General features: G+C 42.3%; 1 protein-coding gene across 1 annotated transcript in view; it reads left to right on the top strand.

The window, feature by feature from the left end:
- The window catches only part of GLDC (glycine decarboxylase), a 90,590-nt gene extending 79,289 nt beyond the window's left edge, over window positions 1-11,301 (top strand). Inside the window, exons 22-25 of the mRNA XM_046664908.1 lie at window positions 5,162-5,257; window positions 8,196-8,368; window positions 9,967-10,047; window positions 10,606-11,301. Of these exons, the coding sequence (XP_046520864.1) occupies window positions 5,162-5,257; window positions 8,196-8,368; window positions 9,967-10,047; window positions 10,606-10,749 (494 nt within the window). The 3' untranslated portion in view covers window positions 10,750-11,301. The remainder of the gene's footprint in view (window positions 1-5,161; window positions 5,258-8,195; window positions 8,369-9,966; window positions 10,048-10,605) is intronic.
- Window positions 11,302-24,021: the final 12,720 nt, after the last annotated feature.

The following is a 24,021-nucleotide window of genomic DNA, read 5'->3' as shown; positions in this document are numbered from 1 at the left end:
ACAGCGCCACTCCCTAGAAAACCCCCTGCTTGCCCTTCCTGCCTCTGCTCTGACCCCTCCTCCTCCCTGAAGCCTCCCTTTCCTGGCGGAGAGAACTACTCCCTCCTCTTGGCTTCCTCCGCCACTGAGGATTTCTCCCACTTGGTTTATTGTCTGGCTCTCTCCATCAGACCTCACACTCCTGCAGGGCGGCAACATGCCTGGCACAGCACACACAGTCAACAAACAAAGGCGCGTGGTGTTGCACAACAGGGAGAGACAGACAGAAGAGCAAGTGGCTGGCCTGACGATATGAGTCTTAAAAGAACCTTGGCCTTAAACAATTAGCAACCCTTTGGTCATCTTTGAAAACGGCAAAATGGTGAGGCAGATGCCAGGTGGAAATGAGCGGAGAAGTGAACTGAGGTTGGGGAGGAGAAGTAGCAGCAGTCATGGTTTGGGGGAGTTTGGTAATGAAGCGGGGCAGGAGCGGCTTCAATAGGATACAGTTTTGTTCTTTTACAAGAGTTTCAGCTGCCAGGTGAAAGGCTGTGGAGAAGGGAGAGCGAAGCTACCATAGCAGGAATAATAGATGGGGGAACAAAGTCACCCTAGAGGGCATGGGAGGGGATGGCACTAAGAGCCAGGTAGACATGCAGCGTGTTGGCTGTGGGCACAGATTTGGAGAGCAGGGACCAAGGGGACTGTAGCAGAGAGACGGCATCAGTAACCAGCATGCCCGGACCTTGGGCAAAGGAGCGAGGCCTCTCTGGCTCCTAGTTTCTCAGGCCCAGGCAGAGTGTACATCTACATCTCTAATTGTTAATTTAAAGGCTGGTGTTGCCTTATAAATGTGTATCCAAAGGGGTGGTTCTGGAGTTGGAAAATAGAAAAGAAATAACCAGAAGATCTGGTTAGGAATGGTCCCCAGAGAGTAGGAAAGGGTTGTGGGCAATATGTCTCTAAGCACTGCAATAAAATATTTCTGAAGTGGGTATTAAAGAAGCTACAAGATCTACTAATGAATTCAAATATAGCTCCTGCGCCGTGAAATGTATCCTGCTTATGTATTGGCTTTAAAAATTAGCTTAAGTATTTGTTTTGTCTGATTATATAAGTAATGTATATATACTTCACGTGGAAATTTTGGAAAATAAAAAAGTATGAGGAAGAAAATTTAAATGACTCATAGTTCCCCCATCCAGAAATAACCACTATTAATATTTTGCTGTATGCCTTCTCATCTTGCTTTTAGACAATTGTATTACAAATACAGTTAGCGTCCTGTTTTTTAACTTTATCGTATATTGTGAGGCTTTCTCGGTGTCATGAAATGTTCTTTAAAAGTGGCTACCATGATTCCACTGTGTGGACATACCACGATTTAAGCAATTCTGTAGGGTTTTTCCCCCTGAGTTGTTTGCATTTGTAACAATGCTGCAATGAATATTCTTTACTTATGTATAGTTTTAAAAACATCTCTGATTACTTCCTTACGTTATAGTCATATGAGAGAAATTATTATCTCAGAGGATGTGAATGCATGTACACTCTCCGCATGGCCAGCTTTCCCCACACTAACAGCGTATGCGAGTGACTGCGGCACCGGGGACCTAGTGAGCACTGAGCGCTAGGCTGAAAAAGCAACACAAACCAAATGCAAAATATCTTTGCCAATTTGATGGATGCAGAATGATCTTTTGACTTTAATTTACAATTTTTTTTTATATTTAAAACTTCCTTATGATTAACTTTATCTGACAGATTCGAGATAGAATTCAAATACCGTACAAATCACCCACTTAAAATATACAATTCAGTGAGTTTTAGTATATTCAGAGTTGTGCGATGCAAAGTTTAGTTCTTTACAGCAAGAATGAGTGTGATCTGGACTATGTGGGCACGGGAGCAGCTCCAGGAGAGAGGAAAGTGAACGAGCAAGTGTTTCTTAGGTGCCTACCATGTACTTAGCATTTAAGTGACTGCTTTGGGCAGAGACCGGCCCATGCCTAGGGGATTTGCAGCACAAAAAGATGGATGAAATTTCCATTTGTTTTGACATTTTACCCCAGAATTAAATAATAAATTGTATTTCTCATCCCAAGCAGAAATAGATTGGTGATTACAGACTTTATTACCCAATCCCAAAGTTCATGAAACCAAAAATTGCCTCATGTTTGGTCTGGTAAACACATTTATTATACAATTTGAAGCTTAGTATTTTAAGACCTAAAAAGGAATCATCACTGTGCCTCCTGAGGGCCCAAAATAAAAATGTTCTTAATAAACATTGTATTCCAAAATGTCTGATGGCAATATTAGAAGATGGTGATTCACCTTAATCATATTTACTAGCTCTAAATAAGACTTTGGAATTGCGGATGACTATGGAGCAATAATTTTAATGAACTCCAGGCTTGCTGTTATGAACCATTTCTTTGAGAGATTTGAAAATACCAGCCAAACTGTTGAGGCTTATGGTTTTGCGAAGCGAGGAAGTGACAGGCAAGAATTGGGATCGGGGAGCAGCAGTCATATTTATTCTGCCATGATGAGGGAAGAAAGGAATTACCTCAGGTAAGATGCTGTTTTTAGAGCATTAAAAAACAATTGACAGGTGTCAACTCTTGTGGGAGGCCAAGCTCACTGTTTCATCTAAATGGAGTTTCCATCAGTGGAGTAGACAACTTTGTTAGTATCCCAATGTTTTAATTTCATAAATGCCTATCCCTTTTTGACCTTAGACAAACCCAACTCTGTCTGGAAATTCCTGTCCCTGAAGAAGTTTCCTGGTGGTCTTTATAGGCAGACATGGGCTTCAGGAGCTGGGCCCTCACATCCTGGACCAGGAAGTGACCCTCCTGAGGCCAGGGGCCCCACCTACTGGGACCTCTGGGACCTCATTCCCAGAGAAACAGGCAGGAGTTTTGATTTTGTTAGTTGTGGTCCTTGGATTGCAACTGAAAAGCTCAACCAAGTGTTGATTGCCCACCCAAGGTTTATAGGATAATTAGCTAGTGAGTTCCATTTATTTCTAGGAGTCACTCTGAGGATGTGGGATAAGTAAGGTTTGGTCTCTGCTTTTAAGGTGAGTTTTGAACCTTATTTTTCTGTAGCACATTCCTATGTCATCTTCAGCCTCAGAAGATAACATGGCGGGGGGGGTGTTCCAAGCCAAGGGCCAAGCCACTTTTATTTTGCTTTTCCATCATCCCACCCCCTCCTCTCCTTGCTCCTTTGACTTGGTATCTTTTCAGACTCTCAGCTATAGTCATGGTTAGGCCCAGCGGAAACACCTACTCAGTGAAAATTAAAACTTGCGCTGATCAGTTTATACAACTTCTACTTCAGATTGCCCTGACTCACCATATGCCACAGAAGATTTGTATATCTTTTCTCCTTAGAAACTGCAAACAAAGACGAACATCTTGGGATCTGGCCTCCGACAGACACTAAGTTTTAATTTCACCGCTTTCAGGGCTCAAGTAGAGTCAGAGAGAGAGAGATGCTGAAATTGCACTACAGTTTCTATTTGAATGCATTAGACTATGGATTTAGAAAATAACATCTGAACCTCATTTTGAAAATGGAGCTCTTCCCAAACCGCCTGGCTGTGGTGGGGCCTCGGCAGATGAAGTCTTGGTGTTAGCAGTGCCGGGCTGGGCTGGGCTCTATGGGGCCTTTCAGCTATTGCTGAACCTCTGCTCGGAAGACTCTGCTCTCTGCTGTCCTGTGTCCCTCCCACCGCCTCCCCTCCTGTCGGCTGAGTGTCCTTCAGAACAGTGAGCTTCATTAGCCTTCCTCCTCTTGTGCTGTCACAGTGCTTGCGGTAGATGCCAGAGGTTCAGAGAAGAAAGGTCAAAGGTTGAGGCCAGGCTCCTAAAGTGTGGTAGCATAGTAGGACATTTAAGGATTCCTGGAATTAATAACTGATGAGGACTTAAATAATCTCATGAGTGTCCCCATGAACATTCCAACTGGTCATTCCTTTCAGGCACTTTTTTCTTGAGTTTATCTCCCTATGAAGGCAACTTTCTACTTATGAATCACACTCCTTACAAATTTAACCCCCATCATTGTTAGAAAGCATATTTTACAAATATGCAGTGACAGTATATACAAAGACTCAGGCTCTCATACTTTTATTTTCAAACAAAACCGATCCTTTCATATGTAACCATTGCATAAGAAGCAGACTAGTGCAGACTATCTTCAGGGGCTGTTAATGACTGGAGCTATTCTTCACCGGCTTGAGGAGGTCGGTCTGCTCCAAGTATCTGTAAGCAGATTCATTGTTCGCTGAGAGTCAGGAAAGCGGGTGAAGAAAAAGGAGTACATTATTGTCTCATGAGTAGATAGTTTCCTCAAAGGAAATTCATCAGTGTGGGCCGTGGAATTTGGGAAGCCCCCAGGAATGTGGTTATATTTGTCAAAATGCTGACTTGTTACTTTATTCTTATAATGGATAGGTGGTCAGTAGCTCATGCTGGGGAGATAGTGGCCTGGGCCTAGAGAGGCAATCACTTTATAAACTAGAACAAAGTGAATCTTACTTTGGTCTTAACAACTCCTTGCCACTTGTGGGCTGTTTGACAGCCCCTATTTGTAATTCTCAGTCTGAAGCCTAAAACCAAAACCTCAAAAGCCCCTTTGAAGAATCATATACAATTCTGTATGTAGCTTATGGATATATCGTTGGTATATATTTACATACACACAGAAGAAACAGTTATTTGCTGTTGGGGGGAAAGTTGCTGAAAAGGGTGTCAATGGATCTTAAGCTCTAGAAAGAATTTGTATAAAAGGATCAGGGCTGTGATGACATGTTGTACCTGTTGCAAGTAGCAAGTAGATTTTACATCCTCGGAGTAGAAATAACCTCATCCCCAGGAACCTCTGTTGAATGTTCCAGTAGTGCCTTGGCACCAAAGTCTCGCCTCCCATCAGCCTCCTGGCTCATGGGTGCGCTATGCACTAAAGATTGAACACAGTGGCCCGACATGTTAAAAATCTTTATTTGTAATGAGAGCAGATGAAGTCTTTGTTGCCAACTATAAATTTACCAGGTGTCCATGGCTTCTTGTTCCTCGTGGATATGCATTAAAAAGCTGATTTATTTGTTCATTTGCTTGGGCAAAACAAGTTGATGCTAATCTGGAGCTGAAACAATTTTCCTGAACAGGTTATGTGGCTCATGAATTTATTTTGGATACAAGACCCTTCAAAAAGTCTGCAAATATTGAGGCCGTGGATGTGGCCAAAAGGCTTCAGGATTATGGTGAGTGGCCTTATACGAGCTATCCCTAGGGGAACTTGGGCTTTTGACATTCATGCAGCTGCCCATGCTGGCTATGGACCACTTCCTCAAGGCCCAAACTGAATGTGCAGGCACCATAGTGGACGGATCCATAGGCTAAATGGGGAGCCTAAGGTTCTAGACAACCTTTAAAGTGACAGAGAAAAAGTTTCTCTTATGACTGCATTGGTACTGTCCTTCAGAAGATATTAAATCATGCATCTTGAATCCATCAACAGCCAACAAAAGAAGTCTTTATAGTTAACAAAATTAAAAATCCCAAAGAAAATTATTGCTGGTCTTTGCCCACGTTTCTGGTAAGTTCTTCAATCCCACCCACAGCGAGCTCCATGAAGAGGTAAGTTGGCGTACTGTGAAGGAAGTGGAGCGAATAACCTGTAGAAGTGTTAGAGACGAATGGCATTTGAGTTTTATAACCATCTTAGTCATGGCATAGCTGTTTCAGCTGCTTCTAGAGATGGAGGAATAGGCTCATGTTGTTTTCACAGAGACGATGCAATTTTCTTTGATTTTGAAAGACGTGGGCCCTTTGTGTATTAGTGGGTGTTCACATTCAGCACAGCCCTTATTAAAATACATTTTCTTAGTGATATTATTAATAATGTCAAAGACCCTTGAATTTTCAGAAAGGCTAAGTTGGGGAGAACTTTGCCTTTCTATGGATGTAGAGTCCTATCTGACTTTTAATGATGATTTGAATAACTTCTTTTAATAAGGAAAGTGAAAACTTGAATAATTTAATAGTTTTACTACTGCATCATAATGGGAGTCCCACATGTGTGACTTACTCCTCTCTCGAATGAATGATTTTATTATGCAAAGCTACACTGATAATAAGCGGGAAAGCCAGAGAAAGGTTTCATTAATGAAATTAGCAATTACTTCCTCAAAATCTCCTCTTGGCTGCTCCTGTAACCTGACTCAACCTCCAGGCTAATGGCTGAGTGATGGCAGAGTGAGGATGAGGCCTGGCTTCTAGGATGCACAGCCTGCAGGCCTGCATCACACATCTGGCGGCGGCAGCCTTTTCGGGAGGGAGAGCAGGGGCTGGGAGGATTGAAGTTACTACCTAGTATTTCCAAGTCCTTGTCATGATTTTGATGTGTGAGATTGCCATGCTTGCCCTAAGCCCAGAATCATCCAGGTGCCTGACACATAGTAGGCACTCAGCACAGACATGTTTAATAAGTGAGAGAATGAATGAATGAAAGAATGGTTAAGTAAAAACTAACCATGACAATGACAACACAGATTCTGGGTCTTCACCTCACCTGTGGAATCAGGATTTCTAGGGGAGAGGCCTAGAACAAGCACTCCTTGGTGAGCCTTATCAGGCAAGTTTGGGGCACACTGTCTTAGGGCAGAGGTTTCCAAACTTAGCTAATGATCAGAATCACCTGGGGAGTTTTAAGACTCAGATTTCTGAGCCCTACCTTGACCTCCTGAATCAAGGTCGAGATCCAGGAGTCTGTTTCCAAGACAATTCAGATAGTTCCAGATATGGGAACTGCTACAGCAGGGGCTGAATTTGCTCACATGTCGAATTGAGGTCAGACTTAATGGGTAAGCTATTTAAAAAATATATATCCCTTTCTGGTTTGGGTGACACAGTTGTATGCATTTGTCAAAACTCATTAAATGGTACACTTAAGATTTGTGCGTTTCACTGTATGTAAATTTTATCACAAAAATATGCAAACAGATATTGAATTCTAGGTAAGGATATCATGCTGAAGTGTTTTAGGGTGAAGTGTACTGATAACTGCAATGTACTCTGAAATGCATCCAAAATAAGATGGATGGATGGACAAGCAGATATGCGATAAAGCAAAAAAAGCATCATTGCAGAAGATAGGTGGAAGGTATATGGGTGCTTACTCTACAGTCCTTTCAACTTATCTGTATGTTTGAACATTTTTATAATACAATGTTGAGGAGACAATACCTTAAAGCATGCAGGCATGCCTCTAAAGCACCCCAGGGAATGATCATGCACATCAGAATTTGGGAACCATTGCACTTGAGGGCAAAATTAGCAGACAAGTATATCAGCCTGGCAGCTGTTCTTTATCTTTTAGAGTTTCACAGAAAGAGTGTAAGAAATGGGAAAAAGTTGTTTTTGGCTTTTGTCCAGGAAAGCTCTCTCTTGACCATGTGTCTTGTCGATTCATCTTACATGTCAAAACTTTTGGAAACAGAAAACACCTTCAGCCTGTATTCAGTGTAAAGGCAAAGGCTTTCCATGTACTGGCCAAGCCTTGGTTTCCTCATCTGTGCAATGGGGACAATAAGACTTCCTCTAGCTTCCTTAATGCTTGGTACCTCATTATTTAGCTTTTGGTAGGCTACACTATTTTAATTTCTCTTGATTGCAAGTAATACGTGAGCATTATAGAAAGATTCTAAAACACAATCAAAGTGAAATAAAAATCCCAGTCTCATTTTCTGGCAATAACCCCTGTTAAAATTTTAGTATTTATTCTTCAAGGCATCTTCCCTCATTAAAAAAAAAAAAATTATATATATGTAAAATTATATATATACACACAATACTTTGTCATTTTCTTTTACAAAAATGGGATAATATCATTATGTAGCTTGCTCTTTTCATATTTTTGAATGTTTACCCAATTTAATTAATATAAATTTACATACTTTTGAATGGTTACATGTTTATTGTATGACTGCCCTGTAAAATTTGCTTAACTGATCCTCTATTGGTGGATGTTGGGTTATTTCCTAAATTTTTCTTCTATAAAAACAGTGCTAAGATGAATCCCTAGATACACATATTTGCAAATTTATTTGATGACTTTGTTAGGATAAATTGGGAAGGGGCTCTGCTTCCGAATCGGGGAAGTCAAAGTTCATGATGCAAGTTCCCCTGTCTTCCTTCCAGGATTTCATGCCCCTACCATGTCCTGGCCAGTGGCAGGGACTCTCATGGTTGAGCCCACTGAGTCAGAAGACAAGGCGGAGCTGGACCGATTCTGTGACGCCATGATCAGCATTCGGCAGGAAATCGCTGACATTGAGGAGGGCCGGGTGGACCCCAGGGTCAATCCACTGAAGGTGCGTAGGCACTGGTACTTGATCCAAAGTGTCCCATACAGTAGAAAACGGTGTCTGGATTGTGTGCCAGCAACCCCTGAACTCTCAGCAGATGATGATATTCTTGCCTCGAATAAGACCGTTTTTCTGAGATGATGTATGCATTATTTGGAAGTTTAAATCTTGAACAACGTAACAGCTTGTTCAAGCGGTTACTTAGTATAATGTGGATACTTTCTGATATGTTTTTATTTTGTTTACGTAATTGTTTCCTGGCTGTAGGAGCTATACACCACACATGCTCCTAATTGGTTGCCAAAGGAGGGAGCAGAGGCTGAAGGACTGTATCTAGTTGGGCAGGTCTTATTCTGTCTCTGATGTGCTCTGGTGAGATTCTTTACCTCACAAGCTCTGGATAAAGACAAGTCCTTTATAGGTTCTGTATTGGAGCAGTTGCCTCTTACAACAACTGGATTGGTACTTGGTCTGACTGTCTTATGATGTTTATGGCCTATGTTGGAGAAAAGTTTGTTAGGCATTCCCCTGCCTCTTCCAAAACATGTACATTTTATATCTGGTCAGAGCCCTTAGTTTCTCGTTAGGTCCAGACAGAAGCTAGGGTATCATGAATTGAGAATACTGTGAAAATTGTGGTTGTGTTGTTATGGTTCCAAGCTAGAGAACAAGTCTGAGATGCTTGGGAAAGCTCAGGCAAGTTCCAAAACCATCCAGCTAAAGGTGGAGTGCAGGGGCCAAGGGCTGGCAGAAGGCAGGCACCTTGCTAAATCTGAGTTTGACAGGATCATGGAAGAATACAATGATTGTTTTTAGTCATTATTATTTCTCTTTTCTCTGAATACTGCTGATTCTTCAGGATTTAGGCTATTTTTAAAAATAGCAAGAGACATCTAAAGAACATAATACAGTCATTTGCCGCATAATGATGTTTTGGTCAACGACAGACCACATATATGACGGTGGTCCCATAAGATTAGTGCCATATAGCCTAGGTGTGTAGTCGGCTATACCATCTAGGTTTGTGTGAGTACACTCTGATGTTTGCACAATGATGAAACTGCCTAACGACGTGTTTCTCAGACTATATCCCTATAATTAAGTGACACATGACTATGCTGAGTTACAAAAGCAAGTGGAAAATAATACTCATAGGATGATATAAGGTTTAAAAATGTACCAAACTATGCCACATGCTGTTTATTAATATATGCAGTAATAGCATAAAAACATGACGAGAATGGTGAACACTAAATTCAGGATAGTGGTTATTACGGGAGGAGGGCAAGCAATGAGATGGAGAGGGGTTATACAGGCAGCTTCAACTGTATTTGTAATGTTTTTTATTTTGAAAAGTTAAGCAAATACGACAAAATGTTGATTTACGTTGGGTGGTAGATGTGCTTATTATATTGCCCTTTCTGATATCGGAAATATTTCACAATGAAAAATTTCCTGCCTAAATTCCCTTCCCCCCAAATTGAAACAAAACAATAGCCCTCTGTCCATGGGCATCCATCAGAAGCTCCCCAGTTGAGGTGAGGTGTTGGGGGAGAAGGCAGTGTTCTGCTCTGATCCCTCTCCCATCCATGTCTCTGTCTCAGATGTCTCCACACTCCCTGACCTGCGTCACATCTTCCCACTGGGATCGGCCATATTCCAGAGAGGTGGCGGCATTCCCACTCGTAAGTTCTCCTCTGAAGCTGAATGTGTAGTGTTCGTGTGCGTATGAGGGGCCATCACCTACCCTGCGGGGCTCCTACTCTTATTGTCCCCTCATTATAATAACCGTATGTGGGACACCTTGTGAAATGTGGGTCATGAGGAGGGACGCAGAGCGCAGGAACTGGCTTTCAAAGCTCTGAGGTCAGAGTGAGAGTGTCAGCCGCAGGCCTGGGATTCCACAGGGTGCACAGTGGAGGAAGACCAAATAGCAGTCCCGGTCAAGTGCCTTCATGTGTCTTCTATACCCTCCAACAGGGAGATGGCCCAGAATGCAAGTTTTCTTTCCTTTCTGATTCTTACATGAAGGAGAAGGTGCTCTGCAGTCTGTTTGGCGGGTGGGGACAAGGGTCAAAAGTTAGATTTTGGGAATAGTAGTGATGGGTTGGCTTTTACCTTCTTGTCCTTTTTGAGTGCTTGTTGGCTAGTGGTGTCTTAGGCTGTAGGGATATAATGGTAGTCTCCTCCCCATGAATAGGAGCCTCTCAATATCCCACACTTCCATCCTTTGTACCCTGCAGCCCTTTGTGAAGCCAGAGAACAAATTCTGGCCAACCATTGCCAGGATTGATGACATCTATGGAGACCAGCACCTGGTTTGTACCTGCCCACCCATGGAAGTTTATGAGTCCCCATTTTCTGAACAGAAGAGGGCCTCTTCTTAGTCCCCTCTCCCTAAGTTCATGTGACTGATTTGATGCCTCTCTCCAGAGCAGTTGATAAGCAAGAAATATTTCATCTCCCACCCCACAGTCAAGTAGGGGTTTTATATACTGTGTATATTTTTTTAATCTCTGTCAAGGTAAATGTCAAGGAAGCTCACTGTTGGAGGATTGATCTGCTTCAGTGCCTCTGTGTCCACATGTAGCAGTTGATGTGCACGTTGCCTTGACTGGGAGCCGCTTAGTTTTTAGCATAGAACATTTTGGGTGTGCTAGGAAGTTTAACTTTCAATGTAGCAAGTTTGCAGACACTATAGAGGCAACACTGGAGACTCGATAGACATATTTTTGTTCCAAATAAGTCCTTGTGGACTGTGCCATCTGTGGGAAATCCCAGGGCAAATGTTTACATTTTGTATACACTGAAGAAATCTTTTTCCACTGACTAATTTGCCTAATCTGTAATAGCATTTCTGAGTGTTTTCCTCTTTTTCCGTGTGTGGTTTTTTTTTATCTGCAATTATTAGTATTCTAATAAAAGTATTTCAATTTGAATTATGTCTTCTTGGTCCATTTTTCAGTCTTACTCCCAGGTACCCTGGGTTCAAAGGGAATTGAAGAGTAACAAGAACAACCTACCCAACAGCCACTGTTAACACTGTCAGTTTTGTCTTCGGCTAAAGAAACAGTTTGTCGTCTCAGCAGTGAAGGCCACTTTGGCCCTGTTGTTAGAATTGTGTTAGGCTGCATATAACTGAAACCCAACTGCAGACATTTAATCAAAAAGCAGTTTATTTTTTCTCATTTAACAATAAGTCCAGAGGTAGTAAGTCAAGGGCTAGTGCTCCTTCAGTCTTCCTGTTCTGCCTTCCTTTGCATATAGTCTTCATCCTCACGGTCTTAAGATGGTTACTGCATATCCACGTGTCACATACCCATTCGAGATAGGAAAAAGTAGAAAAAAAAGAAGACAAAAGGCCGATTCCATCCAAGTTCTTGTCGTTTGAAATGCTTTCCCAGAGGTTCTACCCAGTAACTTCTGCTTACTTTTAACTGGTCAGAGTTGGGTCCATTTGCATTCCTAGCTGCAGGGGCGTATGGGGCAGTCTTTTCCCTGGGCTTGTTAGTGCTCCAGCAAAAATCTGGAAGAATTCAAGCAAAGGGGAAGCATGGGTGTTGGGTAGACAGCTAGCATGCCTGCCACAAGTAACTTTCCCCTAGCAATAGCAAACGCTTCAGATGTTCTTCCCCGCTGGTTACTGAGCACCTGCTCTAGCCCTGACTACTTGGTTCCTTGCATGGCAGCTTACTCAAACAACTACGACTTGAGCTACCATGATAGCCAACTGGCCAAAAGGTCTGAACGCTGTGCAGGTGGTCACTTATTCTTACACTTAAAAAAAGTTTGGGATCCATGGTTCCTTTTTCATGTAATAATTAAATGATTAATATCTATTGAGTACTTCCTCCAGGTATCAGGTACTATTCTAAGTTTTTAAAATAGATGATCTCATCTGAGCCTCACAACATTCCATTTTTACACATGAGGGGGAGGGCATGGAGAGATGCTCAAGATCACGCAGCTGGTGAGAGGAAAGAGCCAGAATTTGAACCCAGATGGAACAGTCCAGTGCCCACTGGTCAAAACGCTACCCCATGGCCATGGTCACTGCAAACCTGGAGACTCTGTCTTCCCTGAGCTGGAAACCAGGCTCTCAATACAGGCTAGCCGTCAGGGCACAGAGGAGCCCCTTCTGAGGAAGGACCAGCATAGGAAAACAAACCATTAGAGTGAACAGCAGTCCTTTCCTCCTTACCAGACTGTAAAGTGTTGTGGTTGAGCGCCAAAGTTGCTCCCACAGCTGATTATGCATTGCTGGTTCTCCGAATACATCAGAGCAATCACAGGTGGCTGAGGGAGTCACGGGGAGCCCTTTGCCCTTCACTATTGAATCACTCATGTGTTCACCTGATGTGCTTGCCCATCTTTCCCACCTCTTGGTCTTTGCCTGTGTGGGATCCTTCATCTGGAGCACTCTCCCTGCACCTTAGCCTTGCTGGCTCCTGTTTATTCTTCGTGTTTCAGCATCTCATCAAGAAGGTCTTCTACACGTCCTCATGAAATGGGCTCTGGTATCTTCTATCGTGGCACTCGGTTTGCTTTCCTGTACTCTTAGCACAATCAGTAATTATTGTTTATTCAGCTGTTGTCTGCCTCACTAGACTTAGTTCCTTGAGAGCAGGGACCATGTCTCAGTGATCACTGGATTCCCAGTGCTGAGCCAGGGTCTTCTACATAGTATGTGTTCAACAAACAGAAAGAAATATGAATTGAATGAAAAAAGGAAGAGGGACATTGTCATGGAAACCAGTATTTCCAATGCCTGCTATGAGCAGTTCTGTTAAAGCTAATACAAAAACACTAGGCCTTGAAGACAGGGCCTCTGGATAAGCTTTGTGTAGAATGCCCTCCTCCTTTTTTCATTGTGATAAAATATATAAAGCATTGACTATTTTAACCATTTTTAGCTGTAGAGTTCAGTGGGATTAAGTACTTTCACATTGTTGTGCAGAAAGTGCCTTTTGAACAATTTTGAAGATGAGGGGTCTAAGGTTGACACATACACACATCCTATGAATCGGGCATCCCCTCAGCCTCCTCACAGCCCTGGGACAGGCCACGGGCCACTCTTGGAGCAAGTGTCACCTTGCAGCCCTGTGTGATACAGGGCAAGGGCCCTAGTCTGGAAACTCTATGAAACCTCTACATATATATAGGGGCCATGTCTTCCAATGACAAAACTGGTGCCTTTCATCCAAATAAAGGATGTAGATGCCACTTGTGGGTGCAAGAAGCCACCTGGGACAAGTAGTTTGGCAACTGAGATGTTAGTGCTTTTAGTCGTTCCCAGGGCTCTGGGACAGAATGTTTTGGCTTAGACATCAGCCAGGTCAGGGATGTTTCCTAGGGCAGTGGTTTTCTTAGTGTGTCTAGATCACCAGGAGGGCTTGTTAAAACAGAAGGCTGGGCCCTGGCCCCAGAGTTTCTGATTCAGTAGGTCTAGGGCAGGGCCAGAGAATTTGCATTTCTAATATGTTCTAAGTAATGCCTCTCAGCTTTCTTTGATCGCATTTCAGGGAAATTTCCAGAACTCTAAGCCTTTAAAGAGAAGGGTTTGGGTAGGCTGGTGGGGGTGAGAAGAGGCTGGACTTAGTCAACCTCGCATTTTTAATGCAAATCTTAGCATTTCGAGAGAAAAACTCCTTTCTCTGGTTTTGGCTGAGGCTCCTATGGCTGGAGGAGACTGTCCTAGACCAGGCGCTACACACTTTGGCCTCACTCTCTGATCTGCCAGGCTTGCTCCTGCCAGCACTGCTCATTGAGGAAGTCTTTTGGTTTTTTTGGAGATCAAAATGTCAGCTTTATTACCAATAAAGCTGATTGGAGAATGTGGTTTTAGATCTCTAGCCAGAAGGGCTTGCTTTCCATTTTGCTCCCCTGATGCTTCACCAATCTAAGCCTGGGAACACCCCACTCAGGGGAGAAGTTCGAGTCTGTAGAGCAGATGCACAATCCAGAATTGCTGCCCCACGCTGACCACAGGTGAAGGGGGAAGATAGGAAAGGGGCTTCCCCAGTGCTGGTGGAGTACTGTGGGTGAAAGGATGTCAGCAGTCACCTCCTTTCTGGGGAGCAGGAAGGGGCAGGCCAGGAGGTAGGAGTGTTGCATCAGCTGACGTCATGCCACAAAGAAAACAAGAATCCAGGAACCAGAGGTTAGTGCCCAACACAGAGCATACTACTCTTATAATCTGTTTCTTTTTTCCAATTTTTGATGATACAGTTTTTTTGTTTTTGCTGGGAAAGATTCACCCTGAGCTAACATCTGTTGCCAATGTTCCTCTTTTTTTTTCCTCCCCAAAGCCCTAGTACATAATTATATATTCTAGTTGTAAATCCTTCTAGCTCTTCTATGTGAGCCGCTGCCACAGCATAGCAACTCACAGAGCGGTATGGTTTCACGCCCAGGAACCGAACCCGGGTCGCAGAAGCGGAGTGTGCTAAACTTTAACCACTAGGCCATCAGGGCTGGCTCTCTGTATATCTTCTTGCTGGGGGCAGTAGTCAGACTAGGGTCATAGCATGGGTCCCCTATATCCAAGCTGTATGACCTCAGAGAAGATCAAAGCGTCTCTGAGCCTCAGTTTCCTTACCTGTACAATGATGATATCCCCTACCACTCCCAGGTGAGGATTCAATGTACTGCTGAGAACAGTGCCTGGCACAAAGCCAGCCTCATAAGTGTCAGCTCTTGTTCTTATTCTCTTCCTCACTTACGATCTAGTCTCGTATACTGCACAGTCCTGTACTCCCTGGCTCAGCATAGGAGCCCCGACCCCAGTCTGACCTGCATTACATTCACATCCATCTTCCTTTCCTTTTTTCTCCATTCCTAATGGCCCTTTTCCTCTGGACAGCCAGAGAAAGTAGAAGGAGCATGGGCTGTGACTTCATACAGATCTGGATAAAATTCTCAGATATGCCAACTGTTTTGAGACAGCAGGCAAATTCACTTATCCTTTCCATACTTCAGTTTCTTAAGGGGAAAAAATAACAATAATAAAAGCACTTACCACAGCCAGGTTTGTTGTAAGGATTAAATGAGATAATACAAAGTGAGCACTTAGCATAGTGTCTGGCACCCAGAAATCACTAATGTATTCAGCAAACACTGACTGAGCCATCATGTACCACTATGTACCATTCCAGATGCTAGTGATACAAGGTGAACAAGAAAGACAAGGCCTCTTTCATGGAGCATCAATTCTAGATGGACAAACGGACAACACATAAATCAAGATTTCACAGTGTTAAATGTTCTTTAGAAAACAAAATACCAGTATGGTATATGTGAGGGGGTTGGGACTCCTTTATATTGGGTGGGCAGGGAAGGATTCTCTGAAAAGGTGACTTTTAGGCTAAAATCTGAAAAAGAAGCCAGCTGTGACTAGATGTGGGGAAGGAGGGAGGAGGTGTTCAGGAAGAGGGAGAGGCATGGTTGAAGGCCTGAGTGTCTGTACTCTCACTTTAGCATTTGGTTATTTTCAAACTTTTATGTAAAGGGTTTAAGAATCCTTGGGAAATAAGAGGGGAGACAGAAGATGGAGGAATAAAAGCTGGGGTTGGGGAAAGGTATGGGAATCTTTTGAGAAGTCAGGAATGAGGAGGAGGGGTGTGAGCCTAAAGTCAAGACCAGAGAGAATGAAAATAGGGTCCAGAAAAGAAGAAAGGGACCCTGGCTCAGATGGAAGGCTCTGAGGGAAAAAAAAGAAGACAAGGTATGGGTGGGGAGTTAAAGGTCCTTGGGTCGGGAAGGATTGTCATGGGATTGGGAGGGAGAGAGCAGAATTGAAAGTGGGAGAAAGATGCAGGTTAGGAACAGGAAGGAAACGGGAGGAGGTGGATCAAGGCCTGTGGTGGGGATGGGGAGAGGTAAGGGTGATGATGTGGAAGTGGAAAGAACATCATCAGCTCAAGGACAGGGCAGATGTAAGAAGAGTGGGGAAGTGGGAGGGAAGAAAAGCCAGATGGTGGGGTACGGAAAGTGGGAGAAGGCTCTCCAGGGTGGAAAGAAAAGAGAAGGGAGTCAAAAGCATGCGCAATAAGGCCTGAGTCAGGAGAAGGGAGAGGACTCTCTCAAGTTAGGAGGAGGAGAGGGATCAAGAAGAGAATGGGGAAGGGGGATGGCCAAAAAGTCAGCTTGAGAGCAGAGGACCTGGCAAAATGAAGGTGTGGAGGGCAGGAGGAGGCCCCAAGTTCAGGAGGGGCACTGGCAGGCAATAAGCGGAAGAGGAAAGAGCAGAGCAACAGTGAGGGGGGAGGGGTGGGAGGGAGGAACAGACCTAGGCTCCAAGCTCCTTGGATGAGAAAGAGCGCTGGGAGAAGTAACAGATGTTGGGAGTAAAGGTCATGGAGTAGGGAGGCCTCTCAGTAAAGGGGTTGAGGGAGGACCCCATGATTAGGAGACAAAGGTATGTGGGAGGAGAGGAGAGGAAGAGCAAAGAAGTGTTTTTTTTTTTTTTTTTGAAACCAACTAGGCAGGAAGATTGTTGAACTGAGGGGACCAAGTGGGAACAGGGGAGCGAATGTCCCAGGGGTTAGAATATCTGCCAAGTTGAAAACCAAGTCCAGAGAGCAGTAAAGCCCTGAGGACAGGGCTGGTGGAAACCTCTCAGGATCACTGTAGGAACCTGGGACGGCAGGCTGAGGGGCTGGGAGCCCACTTGTTGATTACCCACTTTGGATATAGGCAGGTACCCTGACATACATGATTAATGTGGAGTGTGTGTGTGTGCCTGGGTGTACGATGTTCTTTTCCTACTGCTGCCTTTTTCTTGCTTCTCCTGTTCATATGTAATTCTCACTGCTTGCTTCACTGAGTACTTGATCTCACCCTCCCCATTCCTCCTCATGCTCCTCCTCTATCCTCCCAGTTCAGGGGTGCTTCCCAGCTGTGGCTTTACTTTGCCAAGCTCTAATTTCCCAGCCTTCGTACACGTTGTTCCTTTCATCTGAGCTTGTCCCACATCTCCTCCCCACCTCTCACACATACAACTCCCTGGGAATGGGGATAAGACCCTGATATTAAAGGTGTTACAATCCCTGCTGTTAGATCACCCATCCCAAAGTTTGTTTGGAAAATGTAGTCAATTTGGGGCGGGGGTGGTCTCTGGTGCCTGGAACTGGCAAGGGTAACTGGACACCTTTTCTTAAAAGCAGTGCTGCTAAATTATGGTTTAATAGGCTTTTATAGGCTAACCTGGGAACTTACCCCTTTCTTCTCTATCATTGTTCCTACGGGAAATACTTGTACAAATTTGTACAAACAAGATTATTTCATTTTCAGCCTATATCAAGTCAAAGATCATGGCTGCCATTCTTGTACAAATTAACTTCTGAAATGCAAGTTGGAGATTGCCTATAATTTCTTCTGAATTCAACAGAATTGATAGAGCGTTAGAAGAAATCAACTATAAATTATCTTTTTAAATGCAACTATATATGACTGTCTTGTGTCTGGACCTCTCTTATAGAAGTCTAGGGTTTACCAAAACCAACGCAAGAGAAATTTTGGTGTACTTTTGATCTGTCTGTCGCATTGTACTTTAACCTCACTAGTAAAATTAGTGTTTGTATAGCTCGGGGTGTGACATTTTAAATTTTCTACAAAAGCACTTCTGAAGATTATTTGAAAACACAAAACAAAAAACTTATGCGACTCAGAAGATTTAAGTAACAGCCAAAGTCATAAACTCAGAAAACAGGGTGGAATCCAATGGCACCAGGAGTGATGTCAGTCATCCTAAAAAAATGCAGACTTTCCCCTGATGATGCTGCCACTGGGAACTTGATCCAAAATTGCTACTTGCTGCAGTAGGAGCAGCCAGAGTAGAATTAGATGCAAACAGATTCTTTCTTAAAAGTCTGGCATAAAGAATGGAAAAGAATGGGGAAAAAAATTCTTTTTAAAGATAACTTGCTTGCCTTCAAGACATTTTATCCAACATGAATTACATAGAAATATTAAAGTTCCCCAACATAGAAGAACTAGATGTTTTTATTGGTTAAAAGAAGCTGCTTCAAATGCATTCCAAAAGACAATGAGGAAAATACTTTCCATGGAAGGAGACAGTTGGGTAGGCTGTTAAATAAACTTGCAAATAGCAAAGGAGTGAGTATAGTATGTGGTGCCATCCATGTGGTGAGGGGCGAGAGGAGGGTGTAGAGTCAGCACTATTTCTGTATTTTGTCAAAAAGACAGGCTTTAGCCCAGGACAGTGTCTGCCATTCAGAGAAGTGCTGTCAGTCTGAAGTCTAATGCTACTAAGCAGTTGCGAGAGGAGAGGCTGAAAGGTGCCACAGTTAAGTAGGGTCAATACGGTCACTTAAATAATTTCATTATTTCCCCCAAATTAGTTGCATTTTGGAATGAAGCCCATGGTTTTTATAGTATGAAAATGAGAAGAGTCTCTAAAAGAAATAGTGTCATGCATGCAACAACCATTCAGATATTTTTAGACAAAATTCAGTCAGCTTGCACAATAGTTCTCTTTAAAATAGTGCCCAAACTTGGTTTTCAAAAGACAAAAGGATGTAATATAAATTAAAAGTAAATACTGGAGTAAATAAACATAGTGAAGTAGAAAAAGTAGTAGAAATTAACACACAGCCTTGAGTTTAAATTCTAAGTGTGGTACTGACTGTGAGTAACTAACTCTCTGAAACCACTACCTTGTTTGGAAAATGGAGATAATGCCATTTACCTCACAGGATGTGTATGAATAGTAAGTGAAATAATGTATGAAAAATACCAACAGTACTCACTTCTTTTTGGACACAGACTGAACAGATGTGGGCAGTAGCCATCCCTGATCCAAAGACATGGATATGCTGGTGAAACACTCCTCTTCCCCCAACTTAAAAAAACATAGGATCTCAAGGAAGAAAAGGAAACCTCCAGGTGGTAGAAATGAAGAGGGAACTCACAGGACCGGAAACCACGTGGCCCATGGAGGTGGCTGGACTGGATATGTGTCTGAGGAATTGGGGTTTCAGTGATGTCAGGGAATGGATGTTAGGAATCAAGGCTGCAGTTATAATGGATAGTAAGGAGAAGAAATAGGGTGTGTTTAGAATTGGGAAAGCCCTGTTCCAATTAGAGGACTGAAAACTTGGTGTCTCTCAGCCCAGGGTCATAGCAAGATGCAAGCTTTCCCAGGCCATAGGTGGAAAACAAAGTCACTAACAAGAGGCTTTGCTACATGTGAATGCAGAAGCCAAATTCATACTAGGTGCATCGTGAAGGAGTCCCATTCAACAAAATTAACATCACAACTGGTTCAGTTTCAGGAAACCATATAGGGCCCCAGAAGAAACAATCTAAAAATTTCTCCAAAGGAAGCAATTGTGTCCACAATCAAGCCATAAAACAAAACCCTCTGAAAAGAAAATGCCACAGAAGATGAGCTCACGAATTTACAAAACACAAAGAAATTCAACGTGAAGCAACAACAAATAGCAGAATTCTTTCTTAAGGAAGCAGAAACGAAAGAGTAAAAGGACTTATTTAAAAATAAGTATGTTTTAAATCCTCAAAGAGGTAATGGAGGGACTAAAATCCAGGAGATTATGAAACAAGAACAGGTAAACTTGAAAACAAAATTAGAAGAAAATAGTTCTTGAAATAACTTATTGAGATGGACTAAACAGTGGGCTAGACTCAAAAATTCAACAAATTGGAAGAAAGATATGAGGAAATCACCTAGAACATAGCACAGACGGCGTAAAGAGATGAAAGATATAAGAGATGTTAAGGTATGGGGGGTAGACTACTGAAAACTTCATAGGTTGAGAAGGAGATAGGGAAAACAGGAGAGGAACAATTATTTTTTTTAAATAAATAAAAAATTTCCAGAACTAGAGACATGCATTTTCAATTAAAGGAAAACAATGAGTCCCAAACAGAGCAAATAGAAACTAATTCACAGCTAGATAGATTTTAGTGAAACTGAGAAGCTATTAGAGAGAAAACACATATCTTTCAAAGAAATATCAAACTGACATCCAGCTTTTTTCAGCAACAATAGATGCCACAACACAATGGAATATCTAAAAGATGGTGAAGAAAGATAACAAGCAACCTAAAATTCTAAACTCAGCCAATTAATTTTCCTAAAATCAGTGTGAAAAATAAAGACATTTTCAGGCCCGCAGAGATTAAGAAAATTTACTGTTGATAGACCTTCACTGAAAGGTGTCTGGTACAAAAACATCTTGAAGTAGTCAAGAAGAAATAGTCAGCAAAGAAACAGATAAAACTTGTCAGTAAATTGGTAAGTCACATGTAAAATAACAACTTGCACTTACTTTCAGACTAGTGTGTGGGTTGGGGGAAGGAGGGGAAAGGATAAAATCCTCTTTAAATATAAGAAAAGAGGCCAGCCCAGCAGTGTTGTGGTTAAGTTCACATGCTCTGCTTTGGCAGCCCAGGGTTCGCGGGTTTGGATACCAGGTGTGGACTTGCACACTGGCTCACCAAGCCATGCTGTGGCAGCGTCCTACATACAAAATAGAGGAAGCTTGGCACAGATGTTAGCTCACAGATATCTTCCTAAAGCAAAAAGGGGAAGACTGGGAACAGATGCTAGCGCAGAGCAATTCTTCCTTTACCAAAACAAACAAACAAAAGAACAAACAAATAAATGAAAGAACAAGGAAAGTAAGAATGGAATTACCCCTGCTCCTTCCATCAGGATAAACACAAAACAAAATGCAATGCAGAAATAAGTCTGACTATTTCATATCATAATAAATATAAAGAGACTAAATTTACCTATTAAGAGACTATCCCAAAGCATAAAAAGTTGAATGAAAACAAGTTGCAGAATACAATATATTATTTGTATAAATTTTAACACTTGAAATAATATATTTTATGAATACCTACGTATAAAAAAAGCATAAAAGGCATCACTAAATACATGACAATTTCTTGGGTAGAGGATGGGAATGGGCAGGATGGACTGATGAAAGTATGTCAGATTCATTGGTAGTATTTTGTTCTTTTACTTATTTAAGAACAAATATGTTAACGATGACAAATACTGGATAGTCTGTATGCAAGGTGTTTGCTACTGTTTCTTTGTAATTTTCCATATTTTAAAAACAAACCACCACCCCAATAGGCACAAAGCATGGCATAGATGTTACTTTCCTTCTCCTGGCTTGAGCCTGTTTCTTTATAACAAAAGGGAAATATCTGCTTTGTTGTACTGTTGGAGAGTTTTAATCACTTAGTATAATATCTGTCATATAAGTGCTTAAAAAATGTGAGTTTCCTCTCAAATATAGTTCTTTTATTGTAAAGTCTGTTTTGGTTTCTTAGTAAACAAAAACCAGGTTTTGAAAGGCTACTTGGGGGACTTCCAGTTCTACACCAGATGGAGTAAGTATATTCCACCCTATTCCTGCTGCTAAATATGACTAAAAACCCTGGACAAAATACATAAAGCAACTATAAAGAGCTCTGAAAGGTGGGGAAATGCAAATCAAAACTACACTAAGATACCCCCTTACGCCTGTCAAGATGGCTATAATCACTAAGACTAAAAGTAACAAATGTTGGAGAGGGTGTGGAGAAAAGGGAACCCTCATACACTGCTGGTGGGAATGCAAACTGGTGCAGCCACTATGGAAAACAGTATGGAGATTCCTCAAAAAACTAAAAATAGAAGTACCATATAACCCAGCTATCCCACTACTGGGTATCTACCCAAACAACTTGAAATCAACAATCCAAAGTAACATATGCACCCCTATGTTCATCGCAGCACTATGCACAATAGTCAAGACATGGAAACAACCCAAGTGCCCATCGACCGATGACTGGATAAAGAAGATGTGGTATATGTATACAATGGAATACTACTCAGCCAGAAAAAAAGACAAATCCATCCCATTTGCAATAACATGGAAGGACCTAAAGGGAATGATGCTAAGCGAAATAAGCCAGACTGAGAAAGACAAACACCAGATAATTTCACTTGTATGTGGAATATAAACAAGTACATGGACAAAGAAAACAGTTCAGTGGTTACCAGGGGAAGGGAGGTGGGGAGTGGGCACAAGGGGTGAAGGGGAGCACATATGTGGTGACAAACAAGAAATAATGTACAACTGAAATCTTGCATTGATGTAAACTATTATGAACTCAATAAAAATATATATATATAGGGGCTGGCCCCGTGACCGAGTGGTTAAGTTCGCGCGCTCCGCTGCAGGCGGCCCAGTGTTTCGTTGGTTCGAATCCTGGGCGCGGACATGGCACTGCTCATCAGACCATGCTGAGGCAGCGTCCCACATGCCACAACTAGAAGGACCCACAACGAAATATACAACTATGTACCAGGGGGCTTTGGGGAGAAAAAGGAGAAAAATAAAATCTTTAAAAAAAAAAAAAAAAAATCCAGGTGTGCAATTTATTAAAAAAAAAAAAAAATATATATATATATATAATCAAAGAAAAAAATAAAGAATGCTGGTATAACACACACACACATATAAAGAGACTCTGAAAGGTGGGAAAAAAGCAGGTGGCCTGCGTAGGTACTTTGGAACTTGAGGAATGGCCTGGAAGTAAGTTTCCTGGGGTTTTTCTTTGGTCTCCTTTTTACCTTTTTCTGGCTTGGGTACAAGGGAAGCCTAAAACCCAAAAACATCAATGGGCCCAGACAAAGAAAAAAAAGCCTGTTCTCACAAGTCAAATGAATGGGAAAAGGATGACTGGAGGAAAAAAACTCATTTGATTACACTTGCCCCCCTCCAGGTAAACACCCAACCCCTAGTCACTGGATGTGGCCGAGACTGTGGGGAGGAACCCTGCAGACCATCCCTGCCCGGCCTTGAGCAACCAGCTGCAAAGACATAGCACTTTACAGCTCCCGACTAGAAATTGAGGGAGGACTAGAGAGAGAAGGGAGCTAGAGAAAGGGTTCCTTTAACTTTGTGTATGAAGCCCTGGGCAGACCCTCAAAGAGACCATGCATGAAACTGACCATAATCAATACAATAATCAAAATGAACTATGAGTGGACTATTGCCCAGGTTTCAGACTGGTTTCTGAGTAGCATCCAAGATGGGGTAGACCAGAATAGCACTGCAAAGGCTTTGAAAATTAAATTGACATTGAGCCACAAATGTGGGCCAGAACATGCATTCTGAACTAAACAGTTTTACTGCCATAAAAAAGGAACAGGGGCCCGCCCAGTGGCGCAGTGGTTAAGTTCGCACATTCTGCTTCTTGGTGGCCCGGGGTTCGCCGGTTCGGATCCTGGGTGCGGACATGGCACTGCTTGGCAAAAGCAATGCTGTGGTAGGTGTCCCACATATAAAGTAGAGGAAGATGGGCATGGATGTTAGCTCAGGGCCAGTCTTCCTCAGCAAAAAGAGGAGGATTGGCAGTAGTTAGCACAAAGCTAATCTTCCTCAAAAAAACCCACAAAAAAAACAACAAACAAACAAAAGGAACAAGATTTTCATAATACTCAAGATGTCCAGGATCCAATGCAAAATTACTCATCATATCACGAACCAAGAAAATTTCAACTTTAATAAGAGATATATAGAAGACACAAATAGAAATTCTAGAACTGAAAAATACAATAACCAAAATAAAAAAACTTACCAGATGGGCTCAATAGCAAAATGTAGATGACA

This window comes from Equus quagga, chromosome 6 (assembly GCF_021613505.1).
Source record: "Equus quagga isolate Etosha38 chromosome 6, UCLA_HA_Equagga_1.0, whole genome shotgun sequence".
NCBI lineage: Eukaryota > Metazoa > Chordata > Mammalia > Perissodactyla > Equidae > Equus > Equus quagga.
The sequence above is the reverse complement of the archived record's forward strand: the minus strand, read 5'-3'. Positions and strand labels throughout refer to the sequence as shown.